At 36.4% G+C, this 19,153-nt stretch overlaps 1 protein-coding gene and 1 long non-coding RNA gene across 2 annotated transcripts; one reads left to right on the plus strand and one right to left on the minus strand.

Moving 5' to 3' along the window:
* Positions 1-4,644: 4,644 nt before the first annotated feature.
* Positions 4,645-11,333, plus strand: LOC105134636 (uncharacterized). The gene is made up of 3 exons (XR_844032.1): positions 4,645-4,716; positions 4,796-4,893; positions 10,238-11,333. It is a non-coding gene; the product is annotated as an uncharacterized LOC105134636 (long non-coding RNA).
* Positions 11,334-11,964: 631 nt separating this feature from the next.
* On the minus strand, positions 11,965-15,504 carry LOC105134637 (basic leucine zipper 61-like). The gene is made up of 4 exons (XM_011039113.1): positions 14,420-15,504; positions 13,795-13,885; positions 13,570-13,696; positions 11,965-12,607 (listed from the first exon to the last, which is right to left on the minus strand). The coding sequence occupies exons 1-4, from the start codon at positions 15,046-15,048 to the stop codon at positions 12,501-12,503; spliced, it is 954 nt and encodes a 317-aa protein (XP_011037415.1). The 5' UTR covers positions 15,049-15,504; the 3' UTR covers positions 11,965-12,500.
* Between the last annotated feature and the right edge of the window lie 3,649 nt (positions 15,505-19,153).

Here is a 19,153-nt window from a genome sequence, read left to right on the forward strand (position 1 = left end):
ATTTTTGTGTTTTTTAAAAATTAATTTTTTTATTTTAAAATTAATTTTTTATATTTCAGATCATTATAATATATTAATATTAAAAATAATCTTAAAAAATGAAAATTATCATTCCAATACATTTTTAAATAAAAAGTATTTTAAAAATTAATAGTTAATACGCTGCGTAGCCTCGGAATGATGGTCCACTTTCACGGGGAGCGGTGAAAGGACAAACCAACAGAAGAGTTGGCAGGGAATCAAACGTCTTGGAAAGCAAGCAAAAAATTGGACTCATCAGAAGGATCCTTGTATTTTACACGCCTTTCAATTTGGCACGTTTCCTCATTACACTTTGCAATCCCATCCCTGTCCCTCGGATTGGTTCTCCTTCAATTAATTTTGGATCCCTCGTTAGCCGCCGAAAGCATAGTTATATATTTGATATAAAAAATAAACAAAAAATATATATTTCAATTAATTTTTTTTAATTTTATTCATTAATTTTAGATGGATTGTTTGGTTGCTGGACCATTTTTACAAAATGGTCTCCATTTCTGCATGACGGTAAAGAATTTAAAATTTATATAATAGGTTTTGAGTTCGAATCAAAATATATGTTTTTTATAAGAGTTCGGACAACTACAAATTTTGGCTGGGAAAATTTTACAGACAGCAACATGCCAAGAAGACATGGTCGAGGTAAACCATGGCATTGACTAATGGAGAAAGCCAAAAGGATTTGCTGAGCATATGACATGAATTCAAGGTCCTAACCTTTTCCTTATAACTTGAGAATTTTTCCTTCTTATGCCGATATTCAATATTACTGTTTCTAAGAAAGGAATAAATCAGCAATGTTCTTGTTCTTAGGGAGAATCAGGTCACTGACTAACAGAGAAAGTGACAGCTTTTATCGCAAGGATTACCTTCATCAGAGGGGCAACATGTAGAAACCATCATAGGATGAGGAACATTACAGCGATTATCTTGTTATTGTTAGGATAAGTTGTGAAACAACAGAGATAAAAATTAGTGTCATTGCTTTAAGTCTATAGCGTACTGTTGATTGTTCATGGAGGGATGAAAATCTAACTATTTGTTTTCTCTGATTGAAGAAGCTACAAAATCTTGGTGTGCTTGTTTGTTAAAGAAGGGAACCATGTTATTTAATAAAAATAAATCTTGTTAACATTCATAGTCACAGTAGGTTCTACAAATGTTCTTATATGTTCATCACTGTGACTCAGAAATATGTTGCTTTTTGAGGAGACAACAAGAAAAAAAATCAGAAAAAGTGGTCTATATATGGCTGTCATCCCAACTTCTGAAGCCTGTGACTCCAATGTACCACTTTTGGCATCTGGTGACTTGCGAGTTCTGCCCTCTATTATCAAGATATATGGCCAGAGCCGGGCATTCTCAGGCCCCATTGCCACTCTTAAGGTGGTCGAGGACAACTTGTTGGTCAGGGAGCTTCTTGAAACCGAAGGTGAAGGAAGAGTTCTTGTTATTGATGGAGGGGGAAGCATTAGCGGTGCTTTGGTTGGAGGGAACCTGAGGAGAAAAATCAAAGTGAAGTGGTCGGTTGAAAAAAAGAAGAAAAAAGGTTTATGAATTGTCAGTTAATACATAATAATTTCATTCCTTCAAATTTTAAGCTTAAATCAGAGATAGAACAGAACAAGAGGTTGGATTAATTCCGTCTTCATTGAAAATGGTCGTTCCATGACTGCCATGAGCATATGAGTGTGTTCTACGCGCAGTACTCGGACGAATTTTGGCGCATAGAAACTGGCTTTTCAGAAAAACACACGAGAACAAAGATAAGGATCATATCAATATTGTAACACAAAAATTTATGGCACAAAGAATCTTCAAGGAAGACAGTCTTTTTATCTTTAGATACCATGTTTATTTCCTATTTTTATCAGTTTATTTGCTGTCTGAAGACAACGATGTATACACTGAGAGTAAGACTTTGAGAAAGTCTTCGACAACCATTATGTCCACTTGCATATGTAAATTGATGATTAGCCATGTGCAGTTTTTGTAGCTAGCTTTAGGCATTGACATTGCTTAAATAAACAGCTGGCTTGGGAGTTTAGTGTTTGCAATTTTCTGTAGCTTAATGGTTGACAAGAAAACTCAACGCTGGACAGGAAAAAATACAGGCTGAAGAAATTCATTTTCTCAGAATCTCAGCAGAAGATACCGAGATGTGTGATTGAGCTGGTAATTATGGGCTTCAGGCAAGTCTTGAATTCAATTCCCAGTGACACTAGAGGCGTATAATTTCATGTTCAGCCTGCCATTTCTAACCGAGAATTTTTATGACTTTGATGTGGCTAAGACTATTCCACCTATGGTGGGTTCCTTGATTTAAGAATAATTGAAGAGAATGATCTAATCATTGCGGATAAAGAAAATTAGTGGCTGTTTGAATAGACAAAGCTGGAGAGCAGAACGCATTTTGTATTCATTGAATGTGTTTTATAAAACCCATCTCAAGGTTAGTATGGTGTTTGCTTTTCTTTGAGAAATAAAAGTCTGATAACTGCTAGTGTCTTTGTAAATATATCTACTTGTTGATCCTTGGTAGAGATATATTAGACTTTATTTTTAATGTTACCATTTGGTAATGCTCTCTTTAACAAAATAAAAGTCAATTTCTATGTGCTTTGTCCTGGCTTTAAGAACTAGATTACAAGATAAGGATGTCAATTCGTTGACAAAGTTACCTCATTAGTGATCATAGCCAAAGATTTTAGAAGAGACATTAACAACAACCCTGTATTCTGCTTCAGTGGATGATCTAGACATTATTGGTTGTTTCTTAGCTGAACAGGAAATCAAGTTCTTACCTAAAAACCATGCATAACCTTATATACTTTGTTTGTCATCTTGTGTACCTGCCCGATCCGTATAAGGAAATGCTTGCAACTGTGTTGTTGTTGAAGAAGAAAAGAAAAGGCCTTTGAATTTGCACCTAATAAAGTAGACTGGCCTACTTTTTTGACAGGGACATCACTACCATCACCAACAATAACAGTATTAGTATCTTTATGATCCTTAGAGATATGTAGACTGGCAAGATCTGAAGTCATATCAGGAAACCAATCTGAGCCACCAATAGAGATGGTGAAGGTAGTCACGTTTGCGGTGGGTGAATCAAAATTGCTTTTATGCTTTCTTCTTCAACACTTGGCTGAATGATTCTTTCAACCATAGATTTGACAAGGATCCCCGGTGAATTTCGTAGAATTTCTGAAACCATTACTTTGCTAGTTGCTATTGTTATTATGATTCTTATTATTATTGGCAGTGAATTGAGCAACATTGGCAGTAGAAGCAGGTGACTAAATAGAGCTTTTCAACAAAATTTCATAAGCAATTAATTGATCTGATAACTCATGAAATGTGAAAATGAATGCAGTAATAGGATGATACTCATTTGGTGAGATTATTTAAGTATTTGCATTGAATTTTTCTGCATTGGACATTGGTAATCTTGAAGATGCAAGAGTATCAACAATTAACCCTGCTTTCCTTAAGAACTTAGTCATATTTTTGCCAGCTAATGTCAACTCCTTCAAGGCCAAATGGAATTGAAGTTGTTTCTTGCTTGAGACGGAACCAAAAGCATCATAAGTTGTCGTCATTCCAGTGATACATGAAAAAAAACTTCTTCTGTCAAAGAAGAAAAAAAAATCCAAGTTTATGATGCAATGTGGGCTGTGTTCTCTTGCATTAACGGAAGGAATTCCTAGCTCAAGAAACTTTCAAAACTCAACAAATAACTCCCTTATGCTATCCATTAGCAGAGGAAATATTGTAAGCAGAATATTTAAAAGCAACTTTGAAGGCTAAGCTGGTGTATTCAATTTTCAGAAGGGAATTCTCTCACCTGCACGCATTTTTCGAAATATTAATGCGGTTGGGAGAAGTTATAGAGAAATTGGTTAGTGGACTGGGAAATTAGGCTTCTCTGAGAGCATTGATGAAGCTACCAAGTGTAACAAGTCAATGAGACTTCTGGGACAAGCATTTTGGCCAGGAGGAAGCCCTTGGTCAGTCCCTAGAGGATGGGCAGTACCAACGTCAGCGGAGCCACTTAAGAGTGGAGTACCTGTAAGGAATTCACGTAAAGCTTAGTCGTGGCATGGTGTTAAAGGGTTTTCCATCAATGTCTTCAATGCTACACTGAAGGTCTTACCCTATTACTTGCCCCAGATTTTTGTTCCTTTCAATGGAACCTATGATTCTCTGTAGAACAAAGTCAAAATTCAGGCAAGCTCTCTTTTTGCTGCAGTTTCATAATAGAGCTAGATGATAAATAAAGTAGATTTGTTGTTTCTGAATTAGGAATAAAATTTACTTTCACCAGTTTTATGTGACTAGCTTTTTCGGAATACCAAGACTAAATTTCATTTTGAAATTGGAACAGAATTTTGATGCAGTGGTTGCTGATACGGCTATAGTGGCCAATCGATTCCAGTCTGTAGAGTTCTCGCAACCTTATGCGGATTCAGGCCTTCAAGTCTTGATTTACGCCATAACTAAAAGTATAAACAGAACTTGGTTGTTCACAAAGCCATTCACAACACCCATGTAGATCTCAATAGGGATAATCAATATCTATAATGGACTTGTTGTTTGGCTGATTGAAAGGCAGTCTGTGGAACCAAATTGGATTCATGCTCTCCTCTGCATTCATAACACTATTTTCATTAAACGGTAAAAACTTTTTCAAGCCTATATAGAGTTTCTGACTTGCTGAAAGGTGGACTAAGATATTTGTTTCACATAATTGCAGGTGGTAAATTGCGTAGCAATTTGTCTCGGATCGTGATTGTTGTGTGGCCTTTTCTTGCATTAGTTCTCACTCAAAGCTTCACCGCTAGTTTAACATCCATCTTGTTAGGAGATCCAAACATTCAAACACACACACGTTTACGTGGTTCGGCAACTTGCCTACTCCACGGAGCTACTGGTTTGTATTAATCAAGCTCAAAAGCAATACAAACAACAAAACAAGGAGGAGGAGAAAACTTCTCAACTCAACTCAACTCTCACCCTTAGCTCTCTCTCTGTGTTTCTCTCTATCTCGTAGTATATCTCAGCTATCAATACATCTTCTATTTATAGCTGAGGAGGGAGATGATTGTTCAACAATGGTGGGCAAGTTAGGCACCTACCATTTGACTATAATTTCAACCATGGCTGCCACCAACCATGGCTGCCACCAAACATGGCTGCCACCTACCATGGCTGCCACCGTCCATTTGTGTCCACACACATAACAATCTCCCACTTGGACACAAATGGTGTTAGGTCTGTCTTTTAATCTTCAAGACCCACTGAAGCTTTACACAGCTTCAGTTTATCGAGAGTAACTCCTTTGGTTAACATGTCGGCTGGATTCTTGCTTCCACAGATCTTTTCAAGTAACAGTTGTTCATCGTCGAGCAATTGCCTGATGAAGTGATATTTGATTTGTATGTGCTTTGTTCTGGAGTGAAATGCTGGATTCTTGGCAAGGAAGATTGCACTCTGACTGTCACTATACAAAGTACCTTTTCCATGCATCTTGCCCATTTCTTGCAGGAAACTCTGTAGCCATACTATCTCTTTTGCGGACTCTGAAACTGCAACATATTCAGCTTCTGTCGTTGAAAGAACAACTATCTTTTGCAAGGTAGAACTCCAAGAAACAGCAGTGCCTCCTAGAGTGTATATATAACCTGTAGTACTCTTTCTGCTATCAACATCTCCTGCTAGATCAGCATCTACAAAGCCTTCAAGTTTCAAACCGCCAGCTGTGAAAATAAGACATGTCTCCGATGAGCCTTTTAAGTACCTCATGATCCATTTCACTGCCTCCCAATGCTGCTTTCCAGGATTGCTCATATATCGGCTTACAACTCCCACTGCATGGGCAATATCTGGTCTAGTACAGACCATGGCATACATCAAGGAGCCGATAGCTGAGGCGTATGGGATCTGGTCCATGTATCCACGTTCTAGCTCAGTTTTTGGTGACTGGTCTTTACTGAGCTTGAAATGATTCCCCAGAGGTGTACATACTGGCTTAGCATTATCCATACTAAACCTGCTGAGAACCTTCTTGATATACTCTGCCTGTGAAAGCTTTAGTATGCCTTTGTCTTTGTCTCTGATGATTCTCATGCCAAGTATTTGTTTAGCAGCTCCCAGATCCTTCATTTCAAACTGTTTTGACAACTGTTGCTTTAGCTTGTCAATCTCTTCCATGCTGGAACCTGCAATTAACATATCATCCACATATAGCAGTAGAATGATATAGGAGTTGTCAAAATGTTTGACATAGCAACAATGATCAACCTGACATTTTGTGTATCCCGTACTACTCATGAAGTTATCAAACTTCTTGTACCACTGTCTTGGAGCTTGCTTCAAACCATATAGACTCTTCTTTAGTTTGCAAACTTGACTCTCCTTTCCTGGTATTGCAAACCCCTCTGGTTGTTGCATGTAAATGTCTTCCTCCAATTCTCCATGAAGAAATGCTGTTTTTACATCTAATTGTTCAAGATGTAAATTTTCTGCAGCTACTATCCCCAGAACAACTCTGATTGTTGTAAGCTTCACAACTGGAGAAAATATCTCAGAATAGTCGATCCCCTTCTTTTGCTGAAACCCTTTTACAACAAGTCTTGCCTTGAACCGTTTGCTTCCATCATGCTCGGTCTTTACTCTATAAACCCACTTGTTTTGCAGGGCCTTCTTTCCTTCAGGCAGTTTGGTTAACTCCCAAGTCTTGTTCTTCAGCAATGACTCCATCTCATCCTTCATGGCTAACTCCCACTTGCTCGAGTTTCCATCTTGTAAGGATTCTTCATAATTTAATGGTTCACCACCATCGGTCAGCAAGATATAATTCAGTAGAAGTGTGAACCGTTGTGGAGGCTTTATAGTCCTTGAAGACCTGCGAACAGCTGGTTCACTTGGCTCTGCACTATCTTGTGTAGAAGTGGTGGGTACTGAAGTGCTTGAACTATCTTGTGTGGACTCTTGAGTGGTAACATCAGGAAGCCCTTCTAATTGTATGAATTCAGATTTTTGTGGACTCGTATCTGAATCAGTTATCTCTAGTTCTGTACTTGATTTGTCTTTGTACAAAACTTTCTCGTTGAAGATCACGTTCCTGCTTCTGATAATCTTCCTGTTTTGATCATCCCAGAATCGAAATCCAAATTCTTCATCTCCATAGCCAATAAAGAAACATTTCTTTGATTTGGCATCCAGCTTGTTGCGAGCATCAGAGTCTACATGCACATAGGAAACACACCCAAAGACTTTTAGGTGAGCAAGCTGTACTTCTTTTCCTCTCCAGACTTCCTCGGGCAGTCTGAACTCCAAAGGTACTGATGGTCCACGGTTGATCAAGTAAACTGCAGTATGAACTGCATCAGCCCAGAATGTTTGAGGTAGCCCAGAATGCAACCTCATGCTTCTAGCTCGTTCATTGATGGTCCGGTTCATCCGTTCAGCAATACCATTCTGTTGTGGTGTGCCTGGAACTGTCTTTTCCATTCTGATACCGTTGACAGCGCAATACTCCTTGAAACCTCCATCAATGTATTCTCCTCCATTATCAGATCGTAAGCATTTCAGCTTCAAACCTGATTCAGTCTCAACCATAGCCTTCCATTTCTTGAATGTGTCAAACACATCAGATTTATTTTTCAGAAAGTAGACCCATACCTTTCTGCTAAAGTCATCAATAAAAGTGATATAGTACCGCGAACCGCCAAGAGATGCTACTGGAGCTGGTCCCCATAAATCTGTGTGCACCAGTTCTAGTTTTCTTGGTCTTAAGGTCCTGCCAACCTTTAAGAAACTGAGCTTCTTTTGTTTTCCGAGAACACAGCTTTCACAAATGTCTAGATCAACATTTTTTAACTCTGGCAGCTTTCCCTTTGACTGAAGTATCTTCATCCCCTTTTGACTCATATGGCCGAGTCTACAATGCCATAGCTGCGCTTGATTTTCTGCTTCAGTAGAGGCAATTATATCTGCTGATCTTGTGGTCATATACAGGGTGCTGGTTTTCTTTCCACGAGCCAAAACCATTGCTCCCTTTGATACCTTCCACATTCCTCCAGAGAAAAGGATTGAATGGCCACTATCATCAAGTTGTCCGACCGAGATCAACTTCTTCTTTAGTTCAGGAACATGCCTTACATTTTGCAAGTTCCATGTAGATCCATTCATTGTCTTAATTTGCACATCTCCTATACCCACAATCTCCAATGGTTGTCCATCGGCCAGATAGACTACCCCATAATTTCCAGCAGTGTAATTTTGCATCATTTCATGGTGTGGAGTACAGTGAAATGAAGCTCCAGAATCAAGAACCCAATCATCAATAGGACTATGTACAGCAAGGATCAAAGCATCTTGTACCTCGTTTGTAGTGGCATTTACAGAATCAGCTTCAGGTTTCTTTGGTTTTGTGCAACTCCTCATAAAATGGCCAGGTTTGCCACAATTCCAACATCCAACCTGCTTCCGGGGTCCAAACTTGCTTTTGCTTCTGTACCTGGATTTTGATCTGCCTCTGGATAAGCCTCTGTCTTGTCTCCTTCCTCGAGTGTTGATGTTGAAAGCTGAACCTGAACTTGAGCTTTCACCCGAGTCTTTTCTTCGTACTTCTTCAGCTAAAATCAGGTCTCGAATATCATCATACTTTAATTTGGATTTTCCAGCTGAGTTGCTTACGGCTGTTCTCATACCTTCCCAACTGCTTGGAAGTGAAGCTAGCAAAATAAGTGCTCGGATCTCATCATCAAACTCAATTTCAACGGATGACAATTGATTTGTGATGGTGTTGAAATTATTAAGATGCTGTGTAACAGAGGTGCTTTCTGTCATCTTCAGGTTGAACAGCTTCTTCATCAAGTGCACTTTGTTATTTGCTGATGGCTTCTCATACATCCCAGACAAGGCTTCCATCAATCTTGCTGTGGATTTCTCTTTTGTAACATTATGAGCAACTCTTCTTGACAATGATAGCCGGATAATGCCCAAGACTTGTCTATCAAGAATTTGCCAATCTTCTTCTGACATGTTTTCTGGCTTGCTCCCCAACAGAGGAAGATGAAGTTTCTTCCCATATAGATAATCTTCAATTTGCATTTTCCAATATCCAAAATCAGTTCCATCAAATTTTTCAATTCCTGCAGCCTTTATATCATCAGCCATTTTTACTCTTTCTCGGATTTGAATCTCAAAAATCTGACCTTACAGATGTGTCCGGAATGGCCCAAAATGCTGGAAACGACACTGAGATCACCTAAATCGGACTTCGGATGGCTCCGATTTAAACAATCAAAACTTGAGATAACTGGACGCTGCAGATGAAGCCACGTGGCAGGAGGCATAGTCTCTGCGCCACACCGGATCAAAACCCAGATATGCTGACGTGGCAGGATGACGTGTCACACACGTAGGCAATGTAGGGCCCACCTAATCTGACGTGGCAGATCCGCGGAGATTTTCGGCTGACGTGGCAGGGGATGACGTGGCTGGTTGACCGGTCAGACGGCTGACGTGGCAGGGGCGCGCGGCTGCTGACTGTGCTGGACGGCTGACGTGGCTGCTGATGTGGCAGTGCCGATTTGCAGGAATTGGCGAGGAAGACGCGTGACGCGCGTACGGCGCGTCTGTGCGCGTGGGCAGTCCTGGTGGTGGCGCGTGTAGGCGCGTGCGGGCATGCAGGACGTCGGGGTTTCGCCGGGTTTTCACCAGTGGATTCCTCTCGTCGTCCTCTTCACGGTGGTATGTTCAAAAACACATTTTGAGAACTTTGAGTTTTGAGTTTGGATCAAACACCCTCTTTTTCAAGAACTTTCAAGAACAAGCTCTGATACCAGTTGTTAGGAGATCCAAACATTCAAACACACACACGTTTACGTTGTTCGGCAACTTGCCTACTCCACGGAGCTACTGGTTTGTATTAATCAAGCTCAAAAGCAATACAAACAACAAAACAAGGAGGAGGAGAAAACTTCTCAACTCAACTCAACTCTCACCCTTAGCTCTCTCTCTGTGTTTCTCTCTATCTCGTAGTATATCTCAGCTATCAATACATCTTCTATTTATAGCTGAGGAGGGAGATGATTGTTCAACAATGGTGGGCAAGTTAGGCACCTACCATTTGACTATAATTTCAACCATGGCTGCCACCGTCCATTTGTGTCCACACACATAACACATCTTTGCTGCTCGAAGGATTGGTCCGGCAACTGTTGACGTGAGACACTACGGAAGACAGGAGCAAAGATTGGGTGTGATGGAGACTCCTTTGTGGTGGCAGATTTGAGAGATGTATTAAAGATTCACCCTGACAATATTGTAAGGATTGATTCAAGAGATGGTTATGCTCAAGCTCTTGTTACTGAAGAGATAGCAGCAGCATATCTTGATGTTCCTTGCATCGAAGTTTTCCTAGCTAAACATTGCAAGCGATTCACTAATTCAGGACCAACATTCAGAGTTGGTGGTTTTGGATTTGTGAGTATCGTTTCACCATTAACGTCTCATTGTTTCCATGTGTTTTCAATTCTACAGCGTTTTCAGTATTGTTAGAAGATTATTTGATCTTATGTTTAGAGGTTTTTTCAAGAAGTTCCCCGTATCTTCTTGACATTTCAGAAGCAGTTGTAGAGGTAGCAGAAAGTGGGGCATTAAAAGACCTAGATAATTCTTTGACCTCCTCGTACAAGTGCTTGGCCTCAGAATCCGATGGCCATACTGACAGACTACGACTTTCTAGCTTCCGGGGACTCCTTGGAATTACCGTTGGAACATCCACAATTGTTCTTCTGCTCTTTTGTACTTGTCCCCGCAAGAAAATAAGAATAGCCCCGGAAGAAGCAACAGCAGAAGAACCACCAGGACCAGCAGCATCAGCCACATGTAGAGCAGCCACAGCAGCAGCAACCTGATCCAGCTGCAACAGAATGATTGATCTGGACAACGTTAAGGAAACGCAGCAAGATCCAGCCACACATGAACAAGGCTCCTCCTTTTAGAAAATGGAAAATGCAGGCAAAAGAAAAGCCAAGGTTTTGGTGGATAAATTAAGATAAATTGCATCCATATTTCATCATCAATAGAAAAAAGAAATGCCTCACACTTGTAAGTATACCCTAATGTCCTGAATGAAAAGGGCATGCCACCAACGTCTCTTTTAACATGTAATGTCTGGAAAACCCCAGTTGTTAAGATTACTGAATTCTTCTTTAAAATACACAGGTCATAAGTTTCCAAGAAGGATTCATCTCAAGCCATTTTGTGATACACTTAAATCTGAATCATCTATCTTCTGTCCCAACACTCTTATTCTCAGCTCCAAAGCAAGGGAAGGGGCAGCAGCAGCAGGACCCAGATTCAAGATCTAGACTTCTTTCTCAGAGGGTTTGAGGGAAAATTAATGGCAAAGCCAGCAAAAACTGGAACTACTATTCCTATTGTCAGAAAAGTATTTAAGCATTTATGGTTCAAGTGCTCTCGTACGTGGAAATCCAACAATGCTGATAATTATTTTTTCATGTCTGATAAATTTTGATGTACACTTCAGAATGTATCCACGATCAAACCATCCATCAGTACACATACAATATTACACAACTTTTTACAAATTTTACTATATACAATTGGGAATATTCAGTTTTTCAGTAGTAATTTGAAAAATAAAAATTATTACAGCAAAGATGACAATGAAAAAGAAAAAAAATTCTGACATCAAAGTAAGTATCAAAAAACACTTCCCTGACAGCCCACCCTTCCTTCTTTCAGACCCATAAACCATCATACTTTGCCTTCCAACATGAATTATAGAAAGAATAAACAACATTTAATATGCAAAAGAATCATCATCACCAGCCATGGTAACCCTCCTCCTAAGCAGTTAAAGCAAGAAAAATAATATTTTTTTTCTTTTTTCTGATCAGCTACTTCTTCTTTTTTCTTTTTGTTTTTTGGGCTCTTTTAAATCACAGATGCACATGATTTTCTCTGCTAGGCATCCAATCATGCAAATCTTGAGTGGTCCCTGCAAGATGTGAACACTGCACGTGAATGCACAGCTTAGTTGGCAGCAGCACAGGGAGAGATCCAAATCTCGGCCCCAGCTCTTCAAAATGTTTGTGACTATCTTTTCCCAGTAAATTTTCCAAGCATGGTCAAGAGAGTAATGAACTCTACCTACCTTCGCTTTCAAACACCAAAATATTCCTATCCCACTTAATTAAGCATCCAAGAAAAATTTTTGGATGCTTAAGATGCTCCAAAATTTTCTTCATTGTTTTGTAGGGATTAGTCAGATAATGAAATCATGTCACTTTGTACCATTTCCCTGTTGTCACATGATAAAGAGGATTTACTTTTCACTATTAACATTCTTGAAACAATCACTGGAGAGGAGCTAAACTCGAAGAAGCTGCCGTTATTTTTCGTTAGTAGGAGTTGTGGGGTCATTTGTTCTGGTTGATGCTGCTATTCGTTTTATCCATCTTGAGGTTTTGTTGCTGATAAACTTGCCTCAGTCTCTCTATTTCCTTCCTCAATGCTTCTTGATGAGCTGCATTTGTTCCAAATCAATTAGCTAGTCTGGCCAATCCAGTATTAAACATATATTGCGACCATCAAGCTTTGAGTACTCAAAATTTGAAACATTCAATGCATTTGAGCACTGCAAGCAAGAAACATTATTGCATATGCAAGGTTAGTGGAGACCAAACCAGTCACATTATAGAAAATCACCGCGAGAACTCATGATTGTAGCCGGATCTATTACAATTTGGGTTCACTTAAATGGGATTTTTCATTTCCTTTCTGAAAATGCACTACCTTATTAACCCATGTGGGATTAATACCAGTGGATTAAGAAATGTATATATAGCAGTTAAGGACTTAAAATTGGCTTGGCTGTCCCTTATGAATTAAGTCTCTCCACCCTCCAGAACAGCCATTCAACCAAACATTTATCTTGTAAAATAAATGAACTGGGCAACCTACCACGAGATGCATTTTATTCAAGGCTAGCTAGCTATATACCTGTGCCCAGATTAACAATCAGTGGATATATCAAGTACTGAGAGAATTTCTATATATATACTATACGAATTTGTCCTCACTATAATAACATGATGATGATGAAAATTACATCTTATTTAATGTGTAGCTGTCGCATTTAGTTACCATTTCAATTTTGGTCCCCCCAGAGAAAATTGAGCAAAACTTATTAAAAAACTATAAATCCCACTTTTGAAATCTTAAGAATTGATCATATATTATATTTTGATTCCTTAATACTATATAGAACAAAAGGGGATCGATTCACATGCTATGTATTAAATATGGAGTTGTAAAATATTTGTGAACATGCACTAACAGTTGCTTTAATTATGAAATGGATTCTAGCTCACTCAAGATAGCTAGCTGATCGCTACAATTAACCTATGTACTTAGGACTGAAACTATTGTTAGAGTATTTTGTATCCTGATCAAGATGAGATTAAGGATAAGTAAGAGATTAATTACCATCTTTGAAAATCTTATCTTGAGACAGTGCAGCGATTCTTTGCTTAAGAGCACTGTTGTCAACATTTAGAAGCAACCTTTGATGGTCTAGATATGCAACCCTTGGTGATAACACAGAAACTTCAGCCTTCATTGAGCACAGAATTCAAACCATACAGAATAATTAGCTAAATAATTATGAAGAGTTGTAAGAGACAATTCAAGGGATCATTGAAAACTACATACTTGCAATGATGTTACACTACGTTCAAGCTCAGATATGTACTGCAGTTTCCTCACTCGTGATCTTTGAGCAGATTGTCTGTTTGCCAAGATTCTGATAAAGTGAAAAAATAATAATTAAATTGTGTAATCACTCAAATTAAGTTAATTACTAGAGCATGATTTCTCATAAAGGCTGTAAATTAACAATATTATTGTCTAGTATATATACACGACGTATATAACTCTAGGAGCACTGATTTTTTGCTTTCTCTAAAACTATCTAGTGGCCGAAAATAATTTCTTCTCAAGCTAATCCTTGAGTCCTTCCTATCCTAATTTAGAACTTTTGAGATGACCTTTTCTTTTCATGTTAAAGATACCTAAATTAACTGACACGGACATGAATGCAACAAGATTGCATGTTAGTAGTAATATTTATGGCTTGGGATTCTTTCAATGGATCAACCAACTAAAAAGTAAACTTAAAATACACAAAATTATCATAGAAATGCATTAAATTGCAGATCAGAAGGTGGGTTTGAACAATTCACGTTTGCTAACTTAATTAATAATTAAAAAAAATACAGAATATCGTTGTCTTCCGAAAATGAAAAAAATCACCTTTTGTTATTATGTGTATGCTTACCTCTTAACTCTCTTGGGATCGATTTTCTTTTCATTAGAAGTGGTAGCAGGATTGGTTGCGCTTGCGACGGTACTTGGTGTCTCCCATTCAGATAGACTTTGCCCTTCATCATTCTCATTCCTCACTTTCTGCTGTTGCTGTCGTTCAGACAGCGTAGCTTCTTTCTCGTCATTAATGCTGTTATGATCAGACGGCGAAGAAGGTGTGGAGCTTGAATTAGGAGCTGCCACAGCATTTGAGATATCATCGTTAAACATGGACATAAACTGTTCATCATCAAATCTGTCAAAGTCACTGCTACTGTTATGTCGTGACCCTAATCCCGGTGCACCCGTGGAACGACATTCCTCTAGCATTGTCGGTGCTTCTTCTAGGAATGCAATGGAGTCACTCACCGACCTCCGGTGCGTCCCACGTCTCGTCAACGAGAAGTCGAGGAATTCATCAACCCACGAAGGGTTTTGCGATGAGACGGTAGCGGTGGTGTTAGCGGTAGCGGTAGGAATGACCACATTAGCATCGTGGGGTGGCGATGTCCCCATAATACAAATGGAAGGTGACTTCTTATGAGAGAAATCAGGCCAACTCGGTGTCATATTGTTTGGTATTTTCGGAGGTAATTGTGCCATTTGGTATTGTAATATGTAATCACAACAGCAATATGACGAACAATCCAAAATGACACAATTCAGAGAAGAAGAAGAAGAAGAAGAAAAACCAGATGACAAAGAAAGATCAAGAGAAACTTCAAAAACAATCTCTTACAAACTGACATATACATACACGTATATATATGTTTATATAAAAACCATCCGCCAGCAATTTTCAACAAGTTGTTGCTGTTGATGATGATGATGATTAACAAGACTATAAAATTAAACAGAACAATGTGATGCTGGAGAGAGGGCAAGGAAAAGGGGGGAAGAAAGACAGAAGAAGAAGAACACCATCATTAAAAGGCCAATCCTTTGATCTCATGTCTTCCCATGAAAGTATATATTATTAGAAAGAAAACTTATTTCTCTCTGCGGGAGAGGGGCATGCAGTGGGGTCACATGGGGGGAGGATCGGACAACTATCAACAGCTGTGAGGAGGTTGTGTTTGTGTTGTGTCTCAACGGTATTACTTAAAAGTCGCTAGTTGTTTAATAAGTAGCGGAATCAGTGACCACGTGCGTGCCCTAAGTGACCCGCCCTCGGAAGGGTACCTTACCCTTACAATAATAGTCTCATTATTTTAAAATCATTTTAAAAAAGAGAAAATTACCATTTACCCTTTCTCTACATCTCGATTTCCCACCCTACCCCCCCTGAAGATAAACAACTCCAATCAATGGCTCATTCATTTTCTGGGTATCTTTTTTTGACAAATGACAAAAAAGCAACCCAGGCATTGCCTAGAAGTTCAAAGCCAATGTAAATAATATGTAAAATTATAGTTTGATTTAAAAAATATCTCTATATTTTTTTTTTATATTAAAATAAAAATATATTAGATTGATTTATTTTCTTCTCAAACTGTAATTTGGATTATAAATTTCATTTGGTTTAATAATATTTTTTTTATTTAATTACTTGATAAAAAAATATGAAGGTCAATTTAAAATAAAATATATATTAAAATATAAAATCAAAAAAATAAAAACCAATAAAAAAATTCAACAAAAACTCAATATTAAAAAATTAATTAAACTAACAAAAAAAACTTATCAAGTTAGTTGGGCAAGCATGGTGCCCTAACAAGTTTATAATCAAAAATAAAAAAGCCTAACAAGTTTATAATCGAAAATAAAAAAAGTCAAAGCATGAGGCTATATTTTTTCATATAAAAAAATAGATAACACATCTTTTGTTAGGCAGTAGTTTAGAATTCAACTATGATAGTCGAAAATTTAAAATGAGGCTTTTTAAATTAAAAATTTATTTTTAATTATTTTCACCCAAAAAACATAGTAAACATTATAAAAATCTTCTTAAACCATATACTAATCTTAAAACAATTCAAAAACAAAAAAACAAAAAAAAATTCATTCAAATAAAAAAAATATAAGCAAAACATGATTAACATTTCAAACATATTTATAGGAACAACTCCCTACCATTAAACTCCTCTCATTTATGTTAAAAAACGACTCACTATTATCAAGCGATTTTATTTTTTTTTCCTAACTCAAGGATTTATATAAATTTAAAAAAATGAGTTTTGGATCAAAATTAAAATTATAAAAACTATAAAGACCATGAAGAAGGAAAAAATAAAGGATGAAGATGATAAAAACTCTCCTGAATTTTAGTTTGGCCATGGGTTTTCTTTTTATTCTACACTTTGATTATCTATTGTTGATTTTTTTTTTCTCTTAAAATTCTTGACAAATTTGTCATGAAATTAGGCACATAAAGCTGGAATTAAATAATAAAAATTAAGGAAAAAAATGAAAAAAAAAGTATTGCGGATTGCTACTAGTTTTATTTTGTATTTGAAATTTTAAAATAAAATAATTATAAGAATAATAATTTTAATTAGTAATCAAAGGCTTTCTTTCAGAAATCAAATTACCAATTACCAAAACCGCTGTTCTTGGGCTCGTCTTCTCTTCCCTGTCAAGATAGGAGCTTCGACGATTCTTTGATGTTCTTATAGATCATTCCTTGTTTAATTTAATTCTAATTGAAAGGATAATTCTATTTATGTCACGAATTTTATTTTTTTTAATTTTTCTTGCTACTTAGAGTGCCTCTGGTTAATCCAATGGTATCCTTATACTTAATTAGGAGCAAAAATAGGATTTTAGAATCAATAGGGCGTTGGCTTTTCATGAAATAAACTTGAATACCAGAAGGATTTTTTAAAATATTATTAATTTTGTAGAACTAGAATATATGTTAAATTAAGTGAGAATTGACTTCATCAAACTTAGTTAGCCTAATAAATCAACTCGTAATTTAATCAACTCGATTAAAATTGAGATAAAAATTGATTTTATTTTTTAAAAAAAATATTTTAAAATAATATTATTTTAACTATTCTTTTATTAAAAAAATCTTGAAACAATGGTATCACTCAATCAGTAATACTAGCCTTGAATGAGGTTATGAACAAATACTGGCAGGGGGGCAATGTGGTACTTCAATTAGAAAAAAAAAAAAGGAAGAAAAAAAAAAAAGAGGACCATCAAGATCCGTACGAATTTATTGTGCCTCAGGAAGATGGGAGGAACTTGCGTGTGAATCGCCTGTAATTTGTATGGATGATGGCAACATTTGATGGGCCAAAAAAAAAAAACATATGGGAGCAAATCCCTTAATGTTCTATATGTGTATGGCAGCATTTTTCAAGTGGCTTTGCAATGCTTTTTAAAGATAAAGTATTTATATTCATATGAGAAATTTAATAATTGTTTTTTAAAATACTAGCTTATTTAAATTTAGAAAATCCAAAAAGTAAGTAAATATTTATTAACCATTATATCAACCACTTAAAATTAATGAAATTAATGTTTTTTTTAATATTTATTTACCATATAGTTTTCTTTCAAACATCACTGTTTGCAGATGGGGGTCTTATTATATATATATATATATATAGACACACACACACTACAAGGAAAAAAAAAAAAGATTAGCCATTGTAGTAACTACTAGTCACCTCACCTACGATTCATTAATTTGTAATGATAAAAAAAAGGTGATGTTATTTTTTTTTTAACATCTAACAATATTTGAAGTGTGAAATAAAAATTTAACGCATGTATTTAATAAAATAAATCAATGATTTTATGTAGGTTAACATATTTGTTCTTGTATCTTGTAGAGATATTTAATTTTTTTCATTTAATTAGATGTAAATATTTTTTAACCAAAATAATAATTTATACTATGCTAAAACAAAATTTCATGATTCAAAACGAGAAATGAGAAGAAAAAAATTATATTTCTCCGATGTAAACTCCATTTCTTATTGATCCATCTCTCACTTGTTTTAACAAAAACATATTTTTAAAATTATAAGCACTATTTTCTAAACAAAAATCCATCATGGTATTAAAAATAAATAAAATAATTTTTTTTGTAATTTTTATATGATTGAAGAAAAAACATAAATCATAAATGTGATAAAATTACAACAAAAATATATTAAAAAATTTTGAAAATGTAATTTTTATTTAATATAATATTCATGCATTTCTTTTCATATAATAATTGAAAAAAAATGTTAAGTTTTTTATAGTGTATTTAAATTTAAATCCAAAAAAATGAAAAAAATACAAAGGGTAACAGTAGATAATGTGCCATTTGTGGTTTATCTACCGTTAACTCAGTTGGCTAGAAAGTCAAGTTTCTAACTTCTTGGTCCAAAAAAATTCATTTTTCAACCAATATTTTGCCTTAAAATACCTTAAATACCTTAATAATAATCAATGGAGATATGCTTTGTTTATGAGTGAAAAAAGGATTAGTTGTGAAATACGATGTATTGATATTGTCATCCCAAAGAGTTGAAATTTGAGGCAGCTTCAGACTAAGTTCACTTGGGAGTGACTGGACTAGAATTTAATTGGCAATGGTATTGATAATGGCTCGTATTATGCTTTAGTGCTTGGATGGGAGAAAGTCTTTTACTTATGAAAGTTCTATGAAATAAGATATAATTAAAGAAAATAGTAACTGATGATGGAGTTGTGATCATTAGGACAATTGGCCAAGTAGAAGTCTAAGAAAGTTTAAAGATGACGA

This window comes from Populus euphratica, unplaced genomic scaffold, assembly GCF_000495115.2.
Source record: "Populus euphratica unplaced genomic scaffold, PopEup_1.0 scaffold213.1, whole genome shotgun sequence".
NCBI classification, from domain to species: domain Eukaryota; kingdom Viridiplantae; phylum Streptophyta; class Magnoliopsida; order Malpighiales; family Salicaceae; genus Populus; species Populus euphratica.